General features: G+C 40.9%; 1 protein-coding gene across 3 annotated transcripts in view; it reads left to right on the forward strand.

The window, feature by feature from the left end:
- The window catches only part of LOC140135419 (tyrosine-protein phosphatase non-receptor type 1-like), an 82,537-nt gene that overhangs the window by 18,726 nt on the left and 38,216 nt on the right, over positions 1–25,595 (forward strand). For all 3 annotated transcript variants that reach the window (XM_072156912.1, XM_072156910.1, XM_072156911.1), the window contains exons 2-3: positions 962–1,058; positions 22,637–22,737. In XM_072156912.1, the coding sequence (XP_072013013.1) occupies positions 962–1,058; positions 22,637–22,737 (198 nt within the window). The remainder of the gene's footprint in view (positions 1–961; positions 1,059–22,636; positions 22,738–25,595) is intronic.

Consider the following 25,595-nt stretch of genomic DNA (forward strand, 5'->3'; position numbering starts at 1 on the left):
TACTCTATTGGCTGTTTCCATTTCACATTGATAGTGATATGCTGTGATACATGTATATATTCCGTATGTTATTCCAGCCAAACTTCCACAGCTAGCTGTCCAGCGTCGATGCCATAATAACATATTTAATTGCACATCCCATGTGCTTCGTAATTCCATCTCTTCTACTGCTGGCTTGATTCCGCTCACACCGCACAAACCACAGTGAGCAGATCAAACTGACTGCGGAAGAGACCGACATTGGAAAAACCCGTTATAATATTTAGCTGGTATCTGTGGACTTTGTTTTTGGTCTAATAATGCTTTAATATGGTGCTCTCTTACATTGAAAAGCGTTATGGTACCCAGTTTAATATGAGGATCAATAATGTGAAGAAAAAACTAAGTGAGCACGTTACAATACGAAGTACGCAGCCCTAAAATATGGGCAACTCGTGTAGGTCTTCAATGGCAGGTTCCATGCGGGATCTACGCACATAGGCTGCATGGGAAGGTACGTTTTTCTGCTGTGGCACTGACCAAAGAAATGATAAAACTTTCACAATCTGGTAGGAAATGTCTTAACAGTTAGGGCAGCAAGAATTTAACCAAGACCCAGTCCACATTAGTTGACTAGTATATTTTTGTGATTGTGTCGTAAATCATAAAATTACCCGATTATGACACGATTATGATAAATGAATGATGATCTATGAGAGCATATAATAAATTCTTGTTATACACATGCCACGGCAATGGCCTGGCAGCCTCATCAGTGTCATGTTTTAGACCATGATTCAGATTTACATGGGCAGTTAATGAACTGATATCAGTTTGCTTGTTGTAAAGTCACTGGGTGGGCATGGGCGGGAATAGTGGAACAAATACGGTACTACATTTAAAATACATTGGATACAATGATATATGAGAATGTTCACTAATTTGATTTCTTTTCCATCTTTTTTTAAACCTCTTTCCACAGAAAATTCGTGTAGCAAGCAGCGAGTATGAGTACACACACAGGGATGCGAAGAAGCCACAGAACAAGGCACTCAACAGATATAGAGATGTTAGTCCATGTAAGTTCAATGAAACAGTCATCCTATTTAGAGACAGAGCTTAATGTCTAGTCCCACGCACACCTTCAAGTTTGCATTGGTTAAAGGTAGTCTATGAATTGTGTTGTAAACATTAGTGTGTGGCATAGTCCGTATGCCTTCCTCGAGGTGGTAAAGTAAAATCAAATTTTGTGCTCAATTTTCTCAAAAACTGCTCTTTTTTTGTAGGAATCAGTTATGCTTGTTAGATTCCTTGCATTGCAACCTTTCTGAAAATATATTCTGTTAGTGTTACATACTTATATTCATTATGAAGATATACAATAAAAAACAATATCTAAATTACTGCCCTGAGGAATGCATAGACTTTTGACCGTAGCAATTCCTGGAAAAAGCACACTAAACCCCAAAAACTGCTATGAAATGAACCCAGTGCTCTACCCATGTGTAGACAGCTTAGAAGTTCAGTACTGTACACGTAAGGCAGGGATCGGAATAATGATTCTCAGAACTGGGGGGGACTTGTTTCTTAATTGAAAATTACCCTTGGTTCTTGTGTCTTTTTCTTGGATCAGGGGCAATTTAACATCAGCCTGGTGGAAATACAGAGCAACAATGAATACTGTTCTGGAGAATTTGCAATAATATAATCTGGGGTAATTCAATAAAAAATTGCCCCTATTTACCCCTGGTTGTGAATTACATGGGAAGCAAGTGGCCTTTGCCGGTTCAGCAGGGGCAACTTGCCCCTACATTGTAGCTCCTGAAGCCTGATGTACATTTGTAATGCATGGCTAATCATTCAACCAGGATGCGGTAAGTGACTTGCAAGTACCTCAATTTTTAATGTGTCCAAAGCCAAGGTCCAATTTTGGGTGGTTTTCACAAATTGGAAAGTGAAGTCTGAATAACTTGGTAAATAATGCAAATATAGCATGTCTTACCTGGCTGGCTTATTTTTAAATACTTTTTTTTTTCATTTAATTAAACACTACCCCTTATTATAGTCCTTACAAACAATTAGGTTCTCATTTATTTAGTGGACTAATGGTTTTCTTCTGATCTTCCCATGAGAAAATATTACAACTTTTGTTTTGCTTGGGTTATCAGCAAGATTCCATGTTTGACAATGACTGTAAAGAGAAATTTGGTGGGAACGACCACGGTAGCAAGACCAAAAAATGTCATGGTCATTTTGGGGTCATTCAGGGTCATCTGGGGTCAAATCATCATAGATTGTTGCAGGTTAATGAAATTTGGTGTGGATGACCACCATAGGGAGGCAAAAAATGTCAAGGTCATTTTGGGGTAATTCAGGGTAAAATCACCGTACATGTAGATTGTTGCAGGTTCATTTACTTCTGCTACCAAAAGTAATCAGGGAAAGCAGGCGGTCGCGAAAGCAAGCGAGATTCGTGGTTCGAGAACTGCCTCAAGTGCTTATTATTAAAATCTGTTGCCAACCAAGTTATCATAACTGACAGGCATAGTGTCGGCCCTGTGTGTGTAATGTGCACTAGGCCATGCGCACGTAAACAATGCAGAGCCACACATTTACGTACCAGAGACCAGTGGACATGATAATACCGAAAGGAAAAAGAAACATGGATAAAAAGGTACATCTATAGACATGCCTAATTTAGTATGTCATCACATTGAAACATATCACATGCCAGAACCCATATTTAAAGAAAACATAAGAAAATTTGTATGATGACCAAAATAGAGAAAATAATAAGAGATTATACTATAAATTGAAAATCAATGCTCTATCTAACATCATGACAAAATATAATGTAAGTTGCATAGGGTCTATTTGTCACGTAAAATCAATTCTCTACGTCCAACATCAAACATGTGGGAAGTGTCATTCTAAAGCAGTAAAAGTAGAACTTTCTTTAACTTTTTAAAGAAATCAAAAATCTCAATTTTCTAAAAAACTTGAGTTTTGATACATGTGATGGGTTATTGCAGTGCTCCTGAACTGATTATTACTTTTAAACAAATTGTTACAAGCCTTAGCATATCATCCTAAATTGAGTATGGAGTGGGCTGTGATTGGCATAGTAACCGTGGTCAAGTAGTGTGCGTCAAACCTGCAACAAAAGTTTTATACTTTGATCGGTTCTAAACAGGCAGAAATTACAAAATACTGCTAGATTTAAAATCTCAACATCCTGGAACTAATTTTAGGTTTTAAAAAAATTGACCTTTAAAACCCCCAATGTTTGGGACTGGAGGTATTGTAGAGAAAGTACATGTTATGGTGAATCCAACTGTACAAAGAAACATTATTTTTTAGACACCAAATTTATTTCAGACAGCCTATTTCAGTGAGACAACCTATCCGGCTAACGTCCGAGACTGTTCCTTCCAACTCCTCCTCCAAGGACATTTATAAATTTGTTTTTAAATTGAAAGAATTGATACGATATGAATTTTGAAATTTATGGTAGAATACCCACTTTCAAATTGAACTAAAAAAACAAAAACATTCAACTTATGAACAACTACTGATTTTTATTTGGGCCTGATGTTAGATTGAGCCAAAGGTTGTTGAGCTACAAATGTAGAGGACAGACAATGTCATAAAGAAAAAAAATTAAGCAAATGCACAAGTGAAACAAGCAAGAAATTCCGGCAATCCGAGAGATGTGGGCGATCCACTTAGTCTATTTCTAAGATTTCTTAGATTTGATATTTCTAAGACGTAGTAGAAAATCTAGCCTTCCCAGATTGCTTTGTGGCAGGGTCTCTTTATTACCAGCGCATCTTACTATAAATAGGGGAATGTTGTGTGTTTGTGGGTGTGTATGTCGACGAACCAGCTCCGTCAGTTTCAATCCAAATGTCGCCAAATTCACACGGGAGATCGAGGAATATACGACAATGTGTTTAAAGTTTATTTTGTTGAAAACGGTCAAGTATTGGCCTCAAAATCAGTAAAAAAGTGATTTTTTCGGGCAAATTTATAGACCCCCCTAGCGGCTGTTTGTTTACGGGCTATGCCAACCAACGCGTCCACTTGCTAGCAGAAATCGCTCCGTTGTTAGCGGGTCGGCGTACCGTCCGCGCACGTGACTCGCACGCGGGTGCGCATAGCCAACTTGCACACGGGTACGGTTTATGGTATACGGGATGGGATAACGTGATTAGGCCTACTAAATAAGGCCATGTGCCTATAAATAGTCTCTATCATCATATAATCTGTTCAGCAATTCTTCTCGTTTTAGTAATCGCTCCCGTTAACTCAACTAGCGGAGGCCCGCGCGGAGCATCCGCTAGTCATTTGTAATTTTGACAGATTTTAAAAGAGAATTATTTATTTTCAGGATTTTTTGTCGCTAAAATTTATTTATCCCTGGGCCCAAACATTCACTTTGTTAGTAGCACTGCTTTTGGGCTCTGTCGCAGTGACACTTACTACCGTATTGTTTCCAATAAGCGCCCATACCCCAATAAGCGCCCACCCAGGGTATGTTCAATTTGCTAAAGGGTACCAATAATTAGAGAATAAACGATAGGAATTTTTATTTTGCCTATCCTTTACCGTGTGATAGATTTGACAGGCAGGTCCAATATTTTGAGTAGTGGATGCCGGCGCAGCCGTATCCACTACGATAAAAATATTGGACCTGCCTGTCGCCTCATCATAGGTAGAGGATAGGCAAAAAAAAATTCTATCGCTTATTCTCATTCTTAATCAGTTAAATATTATTTTAATAACTGTAAACAATTTTTTAAACAAAAACTAAGTTACCGTCATAAAAACTCCCTCATTATAAAATGAACGAAACTTGTTTACAACTTCATGTATTCTGTTGCGTGTACTGCTAGCGCGTTCGCGTATTCCGCACTAGTCTACGCATACAGCGCAACACATACTCGCACCTCTACAAGCGTGTTACGCATTATCAAGATGCATGATGGCGTGGGTCGCGTCTACGGCCTGATAGACGGCACACGAAATCATGCGATTGTCCAATCAGAAATGTGTCTACGAACTAGACCACTCCCACTGACTAAGAATGTTGAAGTGACTGATAGACATTGATACAGTGAAATAGGTTGAGGATTTGAAGTCCTGTGTAAACTTGCAATACATTTACTGCAACAGAAAAGCTACTAGTATGTCTCTGGCCCGGTGGGTTCAGTCTTCACTGACAATGTGTACGCATGATGGTTCCAATTAGGGGTACTTTTCAAGAAATGTCCGCGGAATTTTCGAGGACAAAATTGTTCGCGATTGTCCAAATTAGGGGTGTTTTGGAGCAAAATTGTCCTTGATATGAAAAAAAGGGTGTATTTCTAGGACTTTCGTCCGCGTTTTACCGCTACAGTTTTCGTTATTGTCCTCATTTCCCCGTGAAATAGGGGGGAAAATTCAAAAGCGTCCTTAAAATGGTAAAAATAGGGGTATTTATTTCGGAAAAATGTCCTCGATTCCTCGTGATAAGGGTGAAATGAAAATCGTCCTCAAAATGATAAAAATAGGGGAGGTATTTGGGGCAAATTTTCCTTGATTTCTGGCAAAATAGGGGATAAACTTGCTGTATATGCGTCGATTCCCCGTGAAATAGGGGTCATTTTAAAATCCTGGAACGGTCATACGTCCTACCTTTAAATACAAACTGAACCCACCGGGGTCTCTGGACCCTATTGTAACATAGGTAAATTTGTCTCTATTAAATGTCCCTTACGAAAGAAATTAGGTAACCGAGGTAAAAAATAAGCGCCCACCCGAAATGACTTTTTAAAGCGCCCTGGGCACTTATTGGAATGAATACGCGTATCTAGAGAAGGAGTCAAGTGGACCTGACTCTTGCTACATGCTCGCCAAATTTGAGAGGGTCACAGAAGTGTGTTGGATCACAGACTGGGGCTACATTCATTCATGAACAATAAATCCTATTTGGTGTAGAAGTTACATAAAGCTACCATAGCAATAGATGAATACAATTTTTGACTATATTGCCCTGCACTACAACATTCACACGGTACCTGCATTGAACCATTGCTGATCACTCGCACCTAAAGATTAGTATCTTTGAAAAGAGCGGTATTGTATTTAATCTATGATTACACTGGTGATGAGTGCAACTTGCTTGTAGTGCAGGGCGATATAGTCAAAAATTGTATTCATCTATTGCTATGGTAGTTAATCCGATTATGATGTCACTTCTACAGCGAATAGTTATATAAAGCAAGGATCTATGCATGCTCTATAAAATAGCACTATTTCTTAGAAAGCACTATGGGAAGCCATAATTTTCAGCCATACTGGCGCAATATTCCCTGCAGCTGATAATAAGAATTGGAATCAAAGTGATTACACCTGTCACTAGGTTTTCTTCATAATTCCACAATTTCTCTGTCATCCTCTAAATCATACAAAGTCTATACTAGGTGTGAGTGAGTAATCAGAGTAAGAGGCACTGACTCCAGGGGGGATTTTACCATTTAATTAAGTTTCTTTGACGGATTTTCTCTTCAAAATTCGAACATGTGTTTGAGACATGTTATCAAAAATTGAAAGTATCATTATTTGCTGAGTTTAGGACTGAATTGCATGTACATGTCTGTCCTGCTCACACAAAATGAGCATTTTAATAGTCGCCAGGCCACTGTAGAAGATACAGTCCATTAAACATGACAAAATTTAATAGAAACAAAATAAATCCTCTAGGAAATACTGATTTTGAAGACCAAAGTAAAGAGCAATCCTAACATGTTATGATTTTAAAGGGTATAAAATAAGAATTTATTTTGTCAACTTTAAGCTCATTTTGTGAGAGCAGGTCATTATGTTGTAATATAAAATTGATAAAATTTCAGATATTTCTTGTGTGTTTGTTTGTTAAAGGAGTATTTCGTGATCCTAGCATCCTCTTTTTATGACATTTTTCAGTACATGTCCACGAAAAAAGCATATTCCCAAAATTTCAGTTGATTCCGATATTGCGTTGCGAGTTATGCATGATTATGTGTATTACACTGCTCCATAGACAATACGTTGTAATTTCGTTCTGGTGCACCAGAACAAAATTCAAATTTCACGATATCTTGGCTAAACGAATTAATCTGCAAGAGATATTTTGTACATAAACATTATGTAGCCAGAGGTTTCAGTGATATAAAAATCTCAACTTTTTTTGAGAAAAGTGGGGGATGAGGCTGTGGATCACGAAATGCCCCTTTAATTGTTGTTTAATTTTTGGGGGGAGGGGGTACAGTACACATACATAGAAATCAACCAAATCCACATTTGTAAATAGAGCTCAAAATATATGATCAAGGGGAATGTGTCACATGTCGACCCTGGTCTAGAATGAATTTTACATATTTATGTTTCTAAGAGGATATTTTAGAGCTTTCAGAAACTGAAAACCCGGTGTTGATATGACTTTTCATTGCAAAGTTACGTCAATTTATCAATTGCTGTAAACAATATAAAACCAAAGAATTATAACACTTTCTTTGCCAATATCTTAATATCGATATTAGGGACATCCGACTCGTTTCCCTTGATTGTGTCACATGAAAAGTAGCCCCTCTTGTGTACTCTTTGCTACATATGTAAATGTTGACAAATATTTTTATGGGATTTATTTTGTGAAATTTAGGGGCAAAGTTGCAAGTCTGATCTTCCTAAAAAGTAACAAAATGTTTTTGGGACATCTATAGTCATAATGTCCTCCTCACTTAAGGGGGCTATCATTTTCTTCGGAAGGGGGGTCCCAAATATACGGGGGTGGGGTCATAAAATTTAGGAAAGAAAAATAGGGGGTCATAAAATTTTTGATGGCCAAAATGTTGGCAGTCACAAGATGACCACAGATAGTATGTTTATTTTATTCAAAAAGACTGATTTCAATACAATTTTAGCCTGTTTAGGGGGTAAGGTGTATAGGTGAGGGGGGGGGTCATACAATTGTTTTTGCTGAAATAGGGGGTTTGCAATTTTATTGACACCAACTTTTTGTAAATTTGAGACCCCCCTCTTCAGAAGAAAATGATAGCCACCTAATAGCACCTTGCATATTAAATTACAAGCACAAGAGAAGTGATAACAATGCCTTGTCCACAGAGTAAGCAAAAATATTATTGATATAGGTATTGCTGGAGCATTGAACAAACACAACATAATGCCAGAGACATCCACATGAAATCCGCTATTTTTATTAGCAAAATCTTGAAATGACAATTTATATATTTTCTGGCAGGTTGGAAATGATTTTGTTAATAGTCCAGTGTGAATCATAATAAAGCAGACTTCCTATGTAGTCACCCTTAGGTAGCACATAAATTATTTGACATTTTCATATTTTCCCAGTTTTTCTTAACATAATGCAAGGCAAATAATTTGTTGCTAGGATCAGTTTTTGAGATACATGGTGGAAAGAAGCATTGAAACTCCCTTGAATATTTTTATCCTCCAAATCCAACAAAATCTAACAGCACAAGGCGACTGCATGCCCAAACATCCCACCTGATGGAATTGCGCAATAATTTGATGTACCGTATTCGTTCCAATAAGCGCCCATACCCCAATAAGCGCCAACCCAGGGTATTTTCAATTTGCTAAAGGGTACCAATTAATGTTGAAGTGACTGATAGACATTGATACAGTAAAATACATAGGTCACAGGTCACAGCATAAGCTAAGGCACGTATGCGAAATCAGTGGCAAAATTACAGTATTTTATTGGTATTTAGCGAAATATATTTGGATATTAGCTTTAACCGAAGGAATATTAACATCATAGTGATCATCAAGGTAGACATTTTTGTGCAGAATATTCTCTAATAACTGCCAGAATGGAGGAAAATGACAGCTACGCGGGGGCTTTAAACGCTAGTTCTGCTAACATGGCGAATCAACCAACGCATAAGCGGTACAAGGTCACAGCCTGTTACACGGCCCGCTGAACCACGGCATAATCACCCGGTAGTGTTCTTTAAGAATAGGGACGTGGTTACGGACATTGAATGGAAAGAAAACAAGTATCTAACAAATGAGGAGGTGTACATAGCTATAAGTAAATCAATCAGACAAGAGTACATTGAAGGCGTCCAACGCATTGGTAGTTTATGGCGTCTATATATCAGTGACTTAACATCAAGATGCAAGCTGATGGCAGAGGGTCTGAATATCAGAAGTAAGAACGTTACAATTCATGAAAACAATCCATACGTAATACAACCAGATTCCACGACGGTCCGTGTATGTGACGTTCCTCTGTCAGTGAGTGACAGTTGCATACTCGGTGCTTTGAGAATGGTAGGAGCTGAAATCAGAGGAGAATGTAAGAAAGAACAATTGCGAGTTGGAGGTAAACTAGTCAAGTGCTTAACAGGGAATAGAAGAGTAGAAATAAAGAAACCTAAAGAACCGTTACCCAGATATGTTGCTATACTCGGCTTCAAAGCCAAGTTATACCATCAGGGGCAACCCAAGACAAGCGATGTGACATGTAGTCATTGTCTGCAAAAAGGACACTATGTTGGCACATGTAAGAATGAAATAAAGTGTGCAATATGCCACAAAGAGGGACATGCAAAAGGAACTTGCCCGGATAAAGTATGCAATATACCAGATGTATACATTAGCGCCTACACCAACAGAATCAGAACAAGAAACACAGTTATCACCTTCTGTGTTAAAGACGGCAGAGAACGTGTCAGTTCGTCCAAAGCAACAACAAGGACTTTTAAAACTAAGAGCTGGAAAACTGGAGTTTACTAAGAACCCTAGCATTAGAGACGAGTCTGACTCTTCAGATGATTCGCAGTCAGATGAATCTGTATATGAAGACACAAGTATGAGCGCAGTGACTCCGTCGCCTACCCAGATAGGAGAGAAGAGAAAGCAGAAAAGCAAAAGTAACCATCAAAAGAGAAGGAACAGAGGATCAAGATCAAAAGGAAGAAGAAAGTAGTTGTGTTAAAAGATGTAATGTTGATCAAATGTGAATAAACTCTAATACCTATGAATAGAAATTACGTACACTTTGTATCCCTAAATGTAAGGGGTTACTGAAATAAAGAAAAAACGTAACATTTTATATAATTGGTTAAAAATCAAGATACCGATATTTGCTTCCTTCAGGAAACATATCTTGATAAAAACTTGGAAAATATTATATCCAAAGAATGGAACATGGAAATAATCAGTTCTTTTGGAACCAATAGAAGCAAAGGTGTTACAATACTATATAAAAGTAAGCTTGATATTACAATAGAAAAAATATGTGTAACAGATGATGGTAGAAGAATTTTAGTTAATATGTCTATAGAAAATAAGAAATTCACACTGGTTAATTTGTATGCGCCAACAAAAAAGATGTATAAAGATATGTTTTTCAAAAAGACATTTCACTGGATTAGAAGACATGCAAAATATGCTTTGATTGTAGGAGGCGCTTTTAATTGCGTTCAAAATAAAATTACAGATACTAAAGGTGTCAAAGGAAACTATGAACAATGTAAATACTTGCAAAAAATGATTAAGCGTTTGAAGCTTTTGGATATATGGAGAAAAATATGGCCTGAAAAAAGGCAATTTACCTGGCGTCAGTTATCACTAGGTATAGCTTCAAGATTAGATTGACTCAGTACACCGGTCGATCTTACCGTTTCCGATGTTGATTAAGATACTTCTTGCATCGATCCCGAGATGCGGAAAAACCAATAGTCATTTTGTCCCACATAAATGAATAAATAACAAAACCCCGATCCCCGGTGGACTCACCCAAAAGGTGACGTCACACCATATGATCGTCCCTTATCCTCCTTGGTCTCCGACTGACACAGACGCGTGCCTATCGATTGTTCATAGCACTGTGTATCAATTTCTCGACCAAAGGCGAGATATACGGTTGTAGTTTCACACCTTAGGTAAAACCAAACCGGTATTGTTCGGCTGAGGATAGTTTTGACGGCATTTTCTGGCGAAAAAGTGACAAAAAACGATCCAAAACTTAGCTACATATCGTGCCTCCGTTTGTATACGGGACACACGAGCAATTCAAAATGGCCGCTCGTTGACGCCATTCATTTTGTTTCCCACGTAAAACAACCATTGCAGCCTGTAAGTTACAATAGATGTTTGTACATACACATTGTATTTCATGTACGGTAGGTTATTGTTGCTATGTTAGGGTGATTACTCTATCGTTATGTCTTCATTACCGTCCAATAAAGACGAGTTAATCAGATATTCATACGGTGGGGATTGGTAGGGACCGTCTGACATTTTAGTAATAAAGTTAGCCAGTCCTTACTTTACCACTAACGTTAGCGACCAGCCTCCGTGCTCAGGTTTGCTTTCTGGGCTTGAGTCGCGTGTTGGGGGGTAGTGCCCCCTCCCTTTCTCCTCGCCGCCTCGGCCCTGTCGGGCTTGCCCTTCCCTGGTGACGGAGCGGGACCCACTCCCGCTCTGTTTCACCCACAGGGAGTGCTCACGATCTTCTAGATGTCTTTCTTTTGCTTAGGACTCTCCGAGTTCCAGCTTGACGATTGGGATAGGCTCCGTCATCGCCATAAGACGAAGAAGAAATCTACCAAGGGCACTGGTAAGGTCGATACGGTGGATTCTGCTGTGACAGCCCCTATGGGTCATGGCAGGTCTGCTTAAGGGGCTCCGGTCCCGGACAAGCAGGCGGTTCCTTCGGGACTGCTAAGCGCGTCCAAAGGCTCAGCAGCCAGCGAAAGCACTGACTATACGTCGGAGCAAAGTAGCAGGCAGCAGAGCGGTAACCACCAGCGAAAACCCTAGCGGGTTTTGCAGCAGGAGGATACCAGTCGACACGGTAGATTCTGCTGTGACAGCCCCTATGGGTCATGGCAGGTCTGCTTAAGGGGCTCCGGTCCCCGGACAAGCAGGCGGTTCCTTCGGGACTGCTAAGCGCTGGCCCAAAGGCTCAGCAGCCAGCGAAAGCACTGACTATACGTCCGGAGCAAAGTAGCAGGCAGCAGAGCGGTAACCACCAGCGAAAACCCTAGCGGGTTTTGTAGCAGGAGGATACCAGCCCTCTAGCGAAAATCCTCACGGGTTTTAGCAGGAGGACACCCGTCTGTTGCAGGCATGTCTACGGGCTCAAACAGCCACAGTAGTAGCCAGCGACGGGCAGCATGCAAGGGTACCCGGGCTTGCCTGGGTTGAACCCTAGCATGCATGGGTTCAGCAGAGACGATACCGCTGCTAACGCTGTGGGTGTAGTCTTAGCAGAACCAACTGGGGTTGTCACACGGCAGCGTTCCATGGCGGGACCGCCGAAAGTGATACCCTGGGCCCTAGAATAGCTGCTGGCTGTCCACAGGGACTGGCTGGCGATTATTCAGGGGTTGGGCTCGCAGTCTCTCACGGGACAGCGACCCAGGTGCATTCGGTGGCAGCTACAAAGACGAGCTACGGCTTGACTTCAGTGGTAGCCGCTATGCACCCGCCCATAGCTGCCGTGAGTGGTCCGCCACACACAGCGACCTTGGGCGAAGCTCTAGAGGGTACAGTGAGTAGCTTGAACAGCCTAGCTGATCAACAACCCACTTATGTCCTCGAGAGCCAGCGGAGCGTGGGTGATCCATTACCGTCAATGGGTCAATTACCCTCTCTTGATCGATCACTGTCAAATCAACAGGGCATAGCTCCATTGATTGGCGCTGCCTATTCAGGGGGCGAGGTGATTGATCGGGGGGATGCGCGCTCGGCGACCCGGGGTACTAGGCAATCTCCCTCTAGCCAAGGGACAGCCGGTATAGCGGGTACCCATACACGGCTTGATCCTCCCTTGCGGGGAACGCAGTGAGGCATGGGTACAGTGGTACACAGCCGGAGCCCTCACGGGCACCTACGCTAGTACCGCGCCCGGTACCACGCCAGCACACAGCTTGATCCCCCAAACAGGGAACGCAGTGTGGCGAGGGTACAGCGGTCCACAGTTGGGAACCCTCACGGGTACCCACGCTGATACCGCACCGGTACCGCAGCACCATGGCTTTAGTCGCCACAGTCTCTGTGGCAACAAGGGGGAGGCGGTGCTGGTACTGCAGTACCATGGGGTTACCCGGGTGGCGGATCCTTTCAGGGTCAGCTGCCGGCGGGGTATGCCCCGTGGTACCCGCCGCAGGGTGTTTCTTCCACGGCCTAGCACCGTGGCAAGTGTCGCCTAGCGATGGCCACGCAGTACCAACATCAGCGGTTGACCAGGCCAGCCGGCATGGGGCTAACCCAGATCTTGATCAGGGTAGGCCCCGTGCTGCTAGCGCTAGGACGACGGCTGCGAGAGCACGCGGACCCAGTGGTGCCATGGCGGATACCTCAGGGTCTTGCGGGAGTACTCCCTCTTCTGCTGGCAGGTAGTCGGCGAGCCACACAGTGGTTATGCCTTCTTACCCGCTTTCAGATGCCCGTCCTCAGTTACCGTCATCATCGGAGCATGATACGGATACTGTGGGCGAGGGGAAGGAGTCGGAAGCTGAGTCCGGTAGTGACATCACTACAGTCTCCTTCCCCCGCTGCCCCGCGAGGGGAGCAACAGCACTGATCTTCCTCCGGACACCCCTAAGGGGAGTCCATGGAGGAGGACCAGGGGATCCTTTCAGTAGGATGCTCAGCTGCTGCTTCCTCACAGGGGACGCCTGCACTCTCATTCCCGGCAAACCTCACGGGTAGATATCGTGGGGCTGTCGAGCTCAGTAGAGCTATGGCGCCGCGCGCTTGCACGCTTCCTCTGCGTGTAACGCGGAGGACCACGGACCTACCTGAGGGGATCCGAGAGGGACCCAGATGTCGCAAGCGTATCACGCTCAGACAACATCTGAGCTCTTCCGCGAGGTGAGCCTATTAGCGGTGCTAACAGCTAGCCTCAACGAGAGCTCCATGGGCCTAGCCCATAGGGTGTCCACTCAGCGCCGGGGGGGTGGGGCCTGCCACTCCAATCGCTCGACGCGATGGAAAGGCAGGGTCCTTTTTCTCTGTGGATGCTTCTGCGCTACGGTGGAGGACCGTGCAAAGAAGCTACCAACGGGAGCACTCTGAAGAGGTCGGAAACTGCCCTTACCATGGGTAGGAGCTCCGACTTCAGCAGGCCGTGCACCACCAACAGTACCCGAGCCCACTACCTCTGCAGCACCCATTTCTGGGAGGCGCAAGGGTAGCACAGGAACAGCTGGCAAGCCCGAAGAAGAGCAAGCGCTCTTCCAAGGGAAGCTAGGCAGAGCATTCCTGGGGGCTCAGCGGTTTTTCCACAGGGGATCTCCCAGTGGACGACCGCTTATGGCTTTCACCCAGAGGTGGGAAACCATCTCTTTGAGCGCCTGGGTATGGTCAGTGGTGAGTGGGGGTTACAGACTGGCAACCCAGTCTCCCCACATTCATCTGCACATTTCAGAGGTCCACAGTAGTGCCGTCAGACGGCCCCCAGCGTCGGACACTACTGACAGGGATCACACAGCTTCTCACGCAGCGGGCGATTGTCCCGGTCTACCCCCCGTTCTTCGGGTGATCTTGGAGCCATTGGCTCCAAGGAAGACCGGCGACGGGAGCCCCATCCGGAACCGCAGGCTGTTGAACACGTTCTTCAGGCCCAAGAGGTTCAGAATGGGGACTCTCGCCTCGGTGCTAGCCTGCTCCATTAGGGGCATGGGAACAGCATCGCTAGATCTCTCGGACGCCTATCTGCATATGCCAATCGCCTCTCAAGATCGGAGGCATCTGCGCTTCTAGGTACAGGATCAAAATTACCAGTTTTGATACCGCCATCCGCCTGTCCATCTCTCCCAGGGTGTTTAACACTCTTGGTCAGAGCGGTGGCAGCGTACCTGAAGCACAGGGGTGTCAACATCAGTTGCTACCTGGACGTTTGGCTCATATACGGACGCACTCCACTGAAGACTACGGGTCTCATGGGGTTGATAGTCCGTGGGGTGCGGGACCCTGGATTTTTGATCAGCTCAAAAAGTCCAGCGTGGTCCCGACGCAGACACCACTATTTGTAGGGGCCCAGATCACCCTCACGGAGGGGTTCGCGGTGCTCTCACCCGGCGGGTGATTTAACATGGTGCGGTGTGCCTGACTCTTGGCGAGTCTCGGGCAAAACCCGCTGTGGCATGGATGAAGGTGGTAGGCCTAATGGCCAGTATGGTAGACCTCGTACTGTACTGCCGTTTCTCGTTAGGCTTACCCAACTACACCTTCTAGCCTGCTTGCAGGCCCAGTCGTCACCCAATCTCCCTCGCGGTTCCGTTGTCGGAGATCGCGCGAGAGGAACTCTGGTGGTGGACCCATCAGCCCAATTTGACCCAGGGTGTCAGGTTTCCTGCACCCCCGGTATGTCACGTAGTGACGACCATAGCGTCAAAACGGAGCTGGGGGTCCACATCCACGGAGACTCCGTCTCGGGCCTATGGGGGCCATAGAGACAGAGTTTCACATCAACCTCCCTCGCTTACGAGGAGGTGATCGTGGAATCACATACCGTTGTCCTGACGGATAACACAACCGTGGTAGCCTACCCCAACAGGCAAGGGGACTCCGGGCCACCACGATTGAGCCTGCATGCACGACACCTGATAGGGTGGTGCAAGTTCAGGCAGATTACGATGAGAGCGATACACATCGCGGGCGTCACCAGCATCCTCGCGCACAATCTGTCACGAGGAAGGGTGTCGGGACCAGCAGAATGGTCCCTTGCTCCGCAGGTCGCTCAGACGATCTTCAAGGGGATGTACCACCCCTCGAAAGATCTGTTCGCATCTCATCGCAATCATCCACTGCCGGTGTACTGCTCAAGGGTCGCGGACCCCAAGCATTCACCGTGGGCGCTCTGTCCGTGAGACTGGGGAGGGATGACAGCTTATGCAGTCCCTCCGACCTCACTCCTCATGAGGGTGGTGGCCAAGCTCGGGTGGGAAGACTGCATTGTCATTCTGCTAGCGGCAAGGCCGCTGGCACTCCCAGTACCAGATCTACTCCGGATGCCGGAGCGGAGGTACCAGTCTATCACTAGAGCACCTGCAGTTAGCTGCATGGCCCTTACCAGGAACACGCAGCGGAGGGATACTTTTCATCAGAAGCTGTTTTTCTCATCGCCGGGCTAGACGGAAGTCTACCCTCCGTGCGTATAGCCAGAGTCTGGCTCCATACTACGCTTGGTGCAATGAGACAAATAGCTCTCCCGCTAGAGCCTCTGTGCTGCTAGTTCCGGAGTTTCTGACAGAAAAGTTCCAAGCAAGACTTCAGCGGGCCACTGGGGCCAGCTATAAGTCAGCTGTCCTCTCCATTCACCGAGGTTTCGAGACGGGTCAACTATCATAGCCGATGGTTACCTTATTAGTCTACGCCTCGACGGTATGTTCAACGAGTGTCTACCAAAAAGGAAAGTGATCCTCTTAAGGGATCCCAACACAGTCTTAGATTACTTTAAGGGTCACCTTTTGACCTTCCGTCAAAAGCGGCGCTTAAATCGTAACTCTCAAGATGGCTTTCCGGTTTGGCGTTGGCTTCGGACGGCGGTGCTGAGTTGCACACGGTCTCGAGGTTAGCTTCCGTGTTCACAAACACTGGAGCGACACTGTTTCGGCGCTCTGTTCTCGTGATTACGAACGGCGCGGTGCATACCGACATTCGTCCCTCTCCAATCCCCAGGGTTGGGCAAGGTTCGCTGAAGCCAAAGATAGGCTGGGGTGTCCGATAAGGCGCTACAGCACTATTTCTTCCGAACACAAGCCTTGCGAGGACTCACGACCGCATTCATCACCCTTACAGAGCCTTTCGGTCCAGCCGCTGTCGCAATGGCTGGTCCAGGTGTTGGTGGGGTCCGGGGATCGCGAAGGTTTCGCGTCCCACGACCCACTCGACACGAGCTATCTCATCATCTTGGGTATACCGTTCGGTTGTCCCGTGGGGAGATCTAGCAGGCGGTGTCCCGGAAGCCACCTTCGCCCTTCTCTCACGATACTTCCGCTTACGTTAGTAATCAGAGGCGGGCGGGAGGTTTACCGGGACATTGTTCGGCGATCATAATACGGTGGTGTACGGGTACCAGGTTTTCAGACTATACAGAATACTCAGCATGGTAAGAACCAGTGTCGCTATTCTTAACCACCAAACTTATTAAGTAAGGAGGTTTATGTCTGTGATCGCGTGGTCTTTTTGTTTCCCGACCGTTGGGGAAAATATTTCTGACCTCGCGAAAACCATCGTTCCCCGCTCCCGATCCCTGATCAGATGCTGACCAATCTTGTACCTCCATCCGTCGGTTACTTGCTAGATCGATCTTTCAGATGTTGATGCAAGAAGTATCTTAATCAACATCGAAGCGGTAAGATCGACCGGTACTGAGTCTAGTCCCAAACAAAATGTTTGGTAGACTCATAACCGGTGCGATCTTACCTTTCCGATGTTGATTATCCCGACCCCGCCACCCCTACAAGTTTGGTCCGAGTAGGGGATCCCAAGTCGGATAAGGGATTTATCATATGGTGTGGCGTCACCTTTTGGGTGAGTCCACCGGGGATCGGGGTTTTTGTTATTTATTCATTTATGTGGGACAAAATGACTATTGGTTTTTCCGCATCTCGGGATCGATGCAAGAAGTATCTTAATCAACATCGGAAAGGTAAGATCGCACCGGTTATGAGTCTACCAAACATTTTTGTTTGGGACTAATTGGTTAATTTCTACAAGATTACAAGAATATGTTGAGAAAACTGATATTAGACCCTCCATAAAATCAGATCATAACGCAATTTCATTGAAATTGAAAATTAAAACAATAAAATCAGGTCCTGGTTACTGGAAATTCAATTCATCACTCACTGAAGACCAAAATTACAAACAAGATCTAAGACAGGTAATAAGTAAATGCCAGAAGGACGGTGAACGACAGCAATTGTCCAAACAACTAATATGGGAGTTGTGTAAAAGAAAAATAAGAGATTTCACTATTGATTATTGTAAGAAAAAGTCCAAATGTAAAAGCAATCTTTTGGAAAACTTAGAAAAAGATGTTCAACTATTCAAAATAAAATGGACAAAGATGCTAATTTATACAAAAATGAATATATTGAAGCCAAAGCAAAAATAGAAAAAAGATATAAAGAAATTACAAAAGGGGCAATTATTAGAGCTAGAGTAAAATGGTATGAAGAGGGTGAAACCAATTCAAAATACTTTATGGGCCTAGAAAAACATAAAGTAGTCAAAAATTCAATTACGGAGCTTAAGTCGAAAAAATGGTAAAAGTATTACGAATATAGATGATATACTCAATGAAACAGTAGAATATTACAGTAATTTGTATAAGTCAAAGGAAATTAAAGATGAAGATATTGACTCAGTATGTCAATAATATTCGTAGAAACATTGACAAATGTAGAATCAGATATATGTGAAGGTATGATAACTGTAAATGAGTGTACAAAAGCTGTCCAACAGTTGAAAATAAACCGGTCTCCTGGAAGTGACGGTTTAACTTCAGAATTCTACAAGTGTTTCTGGGAGGATATTAAAGAAATGGTAACTGATTCATTAAATGAAGGTTTTGACAATGGTGAAATGTCTTTTTCTCAAAGAAGGGGGATAATCAATTTACTTTACAAAAAGGGTGATAAAAATAATTTAGATAATTTTCGTCCAATATCTCTGTTAAATTATGACTATAAAATATGTACTAAAGTATTGGCATCACGTGTTCAAAATGTCCTGAACAAAATAATTAGTGTTGATCAATGTGGTTATGTTAAGGGTAGATTTATTGGTCAAAACATAAGAATGATTGAAGATGTTATTGAATATTGTAATGAAATGGATAATGAAAGTGCTGTTCTCTTTATTGATTTTCAAAAAGCTTTCGATTCGTTAGAAATTAACTTCTTGTTAACGTGTCTTAAAAAGTTTGGTTTTGGGGTACAATTTTCAAACTGGGTTAAAACCATATATGCCAATATAAATAGTTGCATTTCTATGAATGGGTGGCTATCAAAGTCGTTTAAACTATACAGAGGTATTCGTCAAGGATGTCCTCTTTCAGCTTTGTTATTTATTATGGCTGCTGAATATATGTCAACATGCATTAGAAATAACGATAATATAAAAGGTGTCACATTTAATAATGATCTTGAATTGCAAATTAAAATTGTCCAGTTAGCTGACGACACTACGGTTTTTGTTAATGACATGGTTTCTGCAAACAATGTCATTAAAGAAATAGAAAGATTTAGTTCTGTATCTGGTGTAATAATGAACAAGGAAAAAACAGAAGCTATATGGCTAGGCAAAAACAAACCACCTGGTTTAAATAAAGAGATCAAATGGACGGAAGATCCAGTAAAATGCCTTGGAATATATTTTGGTAAAAAAAAAAAAAAAAAATCGAGGAACTCAATTGGGAACCAAAAATGAAAAAATTAGAAAAATTACTGAATTGTTGGAAAGCCAGAAAGTTGACATATTACGGTAAAGTCAATATTATTAAATCAGTAGGTATTTCACAAATATTGTTATGCTAGTTGTATACATGTCCCTGATTACGTTTTTAAAACTGTTAATAAACACATATTTACCTTCCTTTGGGGTTCAAGTACAGAAAAAGTAAAGAGAAAAACTATTACTGGTTACATGGAGCAAGGTGGGATGAAAATGATCAATCTTGAACATCAAGTACAGGCACTTAAAATAAAATGGGTATCTAGAATGTTAGATGGAAATGACAATGCGATTTGGAAAAGAATATCGAAATACTGGTTTGAACCACTTGGTGGGCTATCGTTAATACTTGAATTTAATTGTAAGAGTGCTGATGTAAAAAACATGGTGTACAAGGATTTTCCACTTTTCTACAAAGATGTATTGGAAGCTTGGTATTATATGCAGGGAAACAAGATGAAAGATTCTAATGTTAATACAAGCACAATTTTGTGGGGAAATAGCCATGTGAAATGTAAAGGTAAAATATTATTATTCAAAGAGTGGATTAATGCCGGTATTATTTATTTGAAAGATATTATAGTAGAAGATAGATTTCTAAATTTAAAAGAGTTATCACGAATGGTTGTAAGCCCTATGAATATATTTAACCTTCACAAAATAATTGAGGCAATCCCAAGAACTTGGAAGTTACAAATTAAGGAAAAAAGGTTACATTCTTGTGAGAGAATTCCCAGTTCATTAGTTGAGTTAAAAAACAAGAAAGTTAAACATATTTCCTTACTCAAAACAAAAGAAATATATAATATTTTAAGTACATGTTTCGAGAAACCAGTTTGCATCCAATACTGGGATAAACAATTAAAAGTTGTAGACAAGCCGTGGAATAAAATCTTTTATTTAAAATCCGAAATAGACTGATTAATAAATTAGGGCATTTTCAATTCAATGTTCTTTATAATCTCATTCCATGTAGAAGAAATCTCCACAAATGGAAACTTAATGACATTGATATTTGTGACTTTTGTAATTGTACTGACAACTATGAACATTTCTTTATAACATGTTCAAAAAATAAATTGTTTTGGAAGCAATTTTCAGCCTTTATATGCCACATTCAAAATATTAGCGTGTTTAATATATGTTTAGAAAAAGTTATTTGTGGATGGCATATTGACAAATCTGAATACAATTTATCAAATATTTTGATTATTTTAGGCGCTTATTCAATATATAAATCAAAAATCATATATAATGATACGAAAAAAATCATTCCAATTTCGAGTTTATTTATTCAAGAAATTAAAAACATTGACCAAATAATTTCAAACACGAAAAGAAAGTTAAGAATCGACATTGATTCAAATGGTTGGGAGTACGGTAAAGTGTACTGGAATGTTATGTAATCTGGTCTTAAACTATGAGGTTCTAATATGTAGAGACCTGTAAAATGATAATAAGATGTATTGAACATGTAATCCCAATCAAAAATATTGTATGCCCATTATGTAAGATGATAACATGATGTATTGAACATGAAATCCCAATCAAAAAATATTGTATGATAATAATACATGTAGGCCCAATATAGGCCTGTAAGATTATTGAACATGAAATCCCAATCAAAAAGATTGTATGATAATAATACATGTAGGCCCAATATGTAGAGGCCTGTAAAATGATAACATAATGTATTGAACATGAAATCCCAATCAAAAAATATTGTATGATAATAATACATATAGGCCAATATGTATAGGCCTGTAAAATGATAACATGATGTATTGAATATGAAATCCCAAATCAAAAATATTGTATGATAATATGAAAAGAGATAAGAACAAAGAAATAAAGGCAATTTGCCTCACCTCTTTGAGGTTAAAGATAAAAAAAAAGTAAAATACATTTAGCTTGAGGATTTGAAGTCCTGTGTAAACTTGCAATACAATTACTGCATCAGAAAAGCTACTAGAACGTCTCAGGACCCCTTTACAATGTAGGTAAATTTGTCTCTAATAAACGGCCGGTTACGGCCATTACGAAAAAACTGGGTAAACCAGGTAAAAAATAAGCGCCCACCCAAAATGACTTTGTAAAGCTCCTGAAGCGCTTATTGGAATGAATCTGATACATTATAATACACAAAATCACTGTCTGGGCAGTGTTAACACTCATGGCTGGCTAATTGGAAGGGTTATTGGTTAAAAACTACACAGGTGAAAACAAATTGTCTCTTCATCTTTCTTCCTTCCTTCCTTCCTTTCTCCATCCCTCATATCCTTCCTTAATTCCTTCCTTCCTTCCTTCCTTCCTTCCTTCCTTTCCATTAGGCAAAAAACAGAAAGAGAGTTAGATTAAGGGTAGATGAGGTGTTGTTGGTCGAAGCAACCAACAAAATCGATTTTCATTCTCTAGATCAATAAATTATTGACAAATAACACATTGATGTTTTGCAAAAGTTCATTCTACAAATTATATAATTTGAAAACTTGCTTAATTTATTGTTGTTAATGAGTTATGTACATTTTACAAAAGTGTTGTTGTTTCAGCCCTCTTTACAACATAACTCAAGAACCACAGGACCTACAAAATTATTTATGTGATATTTGAATTCTTCTACACGCTCGCAAGGAAATGAGCAATGCAATTTTTGCCAAAACTCATTACCATTCGCAAGATGTTGTGAACTACCAAATCGCAACACTTTAAAATAGTGTATTACCTTAATGCTTGTAAGCATTAAAAATGTATACGTAAAGATGATCTTTAAAAAGATCATCTTTACAGACATTTTGCAACAGGTTGATATATTTGGGTTTGTTTTGATTAAAAAAATTGAGATGGAAATAATTACAAATCATTTGCAGTTTTGGTAGTCAACAGGAACATGAGGAATCCTTAAAGTTTCATTATTGACTACATCCTGTACTGCTACAACTAAGACAATCTGCTGACATTTTGACATTTGTAATTATTTCCATCTCAATTTTCAGATAATTGACTTTTTCATGTAAATTTCGGTCAAAATAATAAAGTCATGCGAGAGACCGACAGGAAACTTTCATTAGCCTATTATATAAAACAACAATATAATAAGTACAATGTGTAAGTTACCAGTTCAGATTTCTTTTTCATTTGCTAATTTCTTGTGGTGTTGTTTTTCTTTGTGCAGATGACCACACTAGAGTGAAGCTACAAGGAGGCATCAGTGACTATATTAATGCTAGTCTAGTCCAATTACCTAATGTTAATAGGAGATATATCCTAACTCAGGTTAGTAGTAAACTAGTATCCTAACTCAGGTTAGTAGTATCCTAACTCAGGTTTGTAGTATCCTAACTCAGGTTTGTATTTGTCTAATCAAGGTATAGGATTACTAAATTTCTGTAAATAGTATCCTTCAGATTAAAAGGTTTTATAACATCTCCGTGGTTATGATGGAAAAAGCTTTTTCTGAACAAAACCAGTGTATACTATGATCAGCTTGTAATAGGCAGGACTCGTAACATTGTGGATTGATTTAGAATTGCGTACACACAATTGGGTACAGCACCTAAGCGAAATACACTTTGCGTATAGCGTGATTGATGTACGCTTTTGTTAATTTATGTGAGCATAAGTTTGGACTTTATTGATGTGTGCAGTAACAAAAACCGATTAATTCTTGCCTATAAAAAAAAATACGAGCTGATCATAGTAAATGTTGGATAAGAAGTGTACTAACTTAGTAGTGAGTATCATCTTATTCCAGGTTAGTTTCCTCCTAACCAAGGTTAATATTTCAACTCATCAAAGCACTTACAGATGTGCCGCTATAGATAGTCGGTGTATCACACGCAGACGCTACTCTCTCAAGGAATCTAACTGGACTATAGTTCGAGGGGGCAGTGACACAAAGACGTAACTCCATATTTTGCGAAAATGAGATTTTAATATCAAAATTTTCAGAAACATGAGTGCTTTCCAAGAAACAAATTGAAGTAACTCCATTAAGCACCCCATTGAAATCAATGGCCAGTGAAACATAGTCAATGTGGACCATTATCTTTAAACTCATTTTTCTCAGAATGGCCAAAATGGAGTTACATCTTTGTGTCACTGACCTTTTGAGTTGTTGTTACCCAAGAATCTTCTAACCAAGAAGCAAAAATGACTGGTAGTAATTACAGGTCTTTTGGTGCAAGCTGGCAAAAAGTACCAAACATGTTAAATTAAGGTGCTTGTACATTTGGGCAGAGCTAAAAAAAGTACAAGCGTGCGAAGTGTTCTGCCTGGGCCAAGTATTACACATTGTACTTGAAATATCTAGGAGAGGAGTGTTTTGGGTGACATCATTTAAAAATGGAAAAATAGGAAGAGTATTCATGGGGGGTCTTTGGGTGAGAGTAATATTGGATCTCAAAGGGTCATTTTGTGATCCACAGTCTCATCCTCCCACTTTTCTGAAGAAAAAAAGTTGAGATTTTTATACCACTAGAATTAAAAATGGAAAAATAAGAATCTTGAGTTCATGGGGGGGGGGCGCTTTGGGTGAGAGTAATATTGGATCTCAAAGGGTCATTTTGTGATCAACAGTCTCATCCTCCCACTTTTCTGAAGAAAAAAAGTTGAGATTTTTATACCACTAGAATTAAAAATGGAAAAATAAGAATCTGGAGTTCATGGGCGGGTCTTTGGGTGAGAGTAATATTGGATCTTAAAGGGGCATTTTGTGATCCACAGTCTCATCCTCCCACTTTTCTGAAAAAAAAAGTTGAGATTTTTTATACCACCAGAAACCTCTGGCTACATAATTATATTCAGTCATTTAATAAAAATATTGTCAAATTTGTATGCGTTCTGTCAACAGAACAACAGCAGGGTATATCCGCATGGAGCAATTTACTAATATACTTAATCATGCATATCACGCAAGTTTACGCAAAATCAAAATTAACTGCCGCAAACTTTTGGAATAAGCTTTTTTGCGGATATCTGCTAGTCTACAACATACCATAAAGAGAGGATGCTACAATTACAAAATACTCCTTTAAAATTGCTCTTTGTAAACAAATGGAGAAACATGTCTGTGACTTAAGTGAGGAATTGTATCGAGTAACATATCATCATAATCTTGTATGGAGCTTGAAACAGCTTTGCCTGAAATGCAATGTTCGGTACATCTCCTCCCACAAGAAGCTTGGATGACTTGGCTGGTTTATGTTTTGTGTAACTGAAGCCATGCACATGACTGGTCATAAGTAAACCTAGGGACACTCAATTTGGCTACCCAGAGGTAAAAATAGACATATTTTGCTTTAATTTTGAACAGAAAAGGCACTTGTGGTTGGTGGTGGTTAGCCACAAGATTAATGCCACTGGCTGCATGTGATGCAATTGAAGTGTCTTCATTTCTGTGGAACTACAGGCAGCTTTGTCATGGGTGAAATGTTGGTATGTCTCTGTGGTTATAGCCAGAAAGGATGTTTGTCAATCATTTGCCTGTGACCTCCCAGAATTTCAACACATTTTTAGATCATTTGGAAATGTGATTTTATAAATTTATATTTTGGGATGATACATATTGTACACAGAAAGATATCTGACACTTCCCATTATGCATTTCTTCCATTTCAATTTTCTGTACTGATTTTGATATAAATGCAACATGGGTTGATACTTGATAGTGACAAAAAGTACCTCAATGAACAGAGCACATCCAGATCTTTCAAAATATGTTTATTTTTTGACTAGTGACCCATGTTTAACCAGTCAATTCTCAACATGAAAACAAAAGGAACATGTACAAAGTAATTGGAAGTGTTATTTGATGTAGTGAGGTAATGCATCATGTTGCAAAGGATTCTGGGAAGGGTATTAAAGATATCTTCTCTGGATACATATTGTTTTACTAGAAATTTCTCTTGCATTATTATTATGATTTTGCCATCTAGACACTTGAACATTGTCTCATTGATAGATCAATGCAAGAAGGATCATACACATTAAGGTCGTATAAAATTAATGTTTTGGTTCTCATCCACTCCCGCCTCAATTTCTGGGATTTGTCCGATTTTTTTTCAGATTTTTCAAAACTTGTTAGACTTTGGAATACTTTAGGAAAACTTCATACATATAAAATGTAAGTTTAT

The sequence above is a fragment of the Amphiura filiformis genome, chromosome 16 (genome assembly GCF_039555335.1).
Source record: "Amphiura filiformis chromosome 16, Afil_fr2py, whole genome shotgun sequence".
Taxonomy (NCBI): domain Eukaryota; kingdom Metazoa; phylum Echinodermata; class Ophiuroidea; order Amphilepidida; family Amphiuridae; genus Amphiura; species Amphiura filiformis.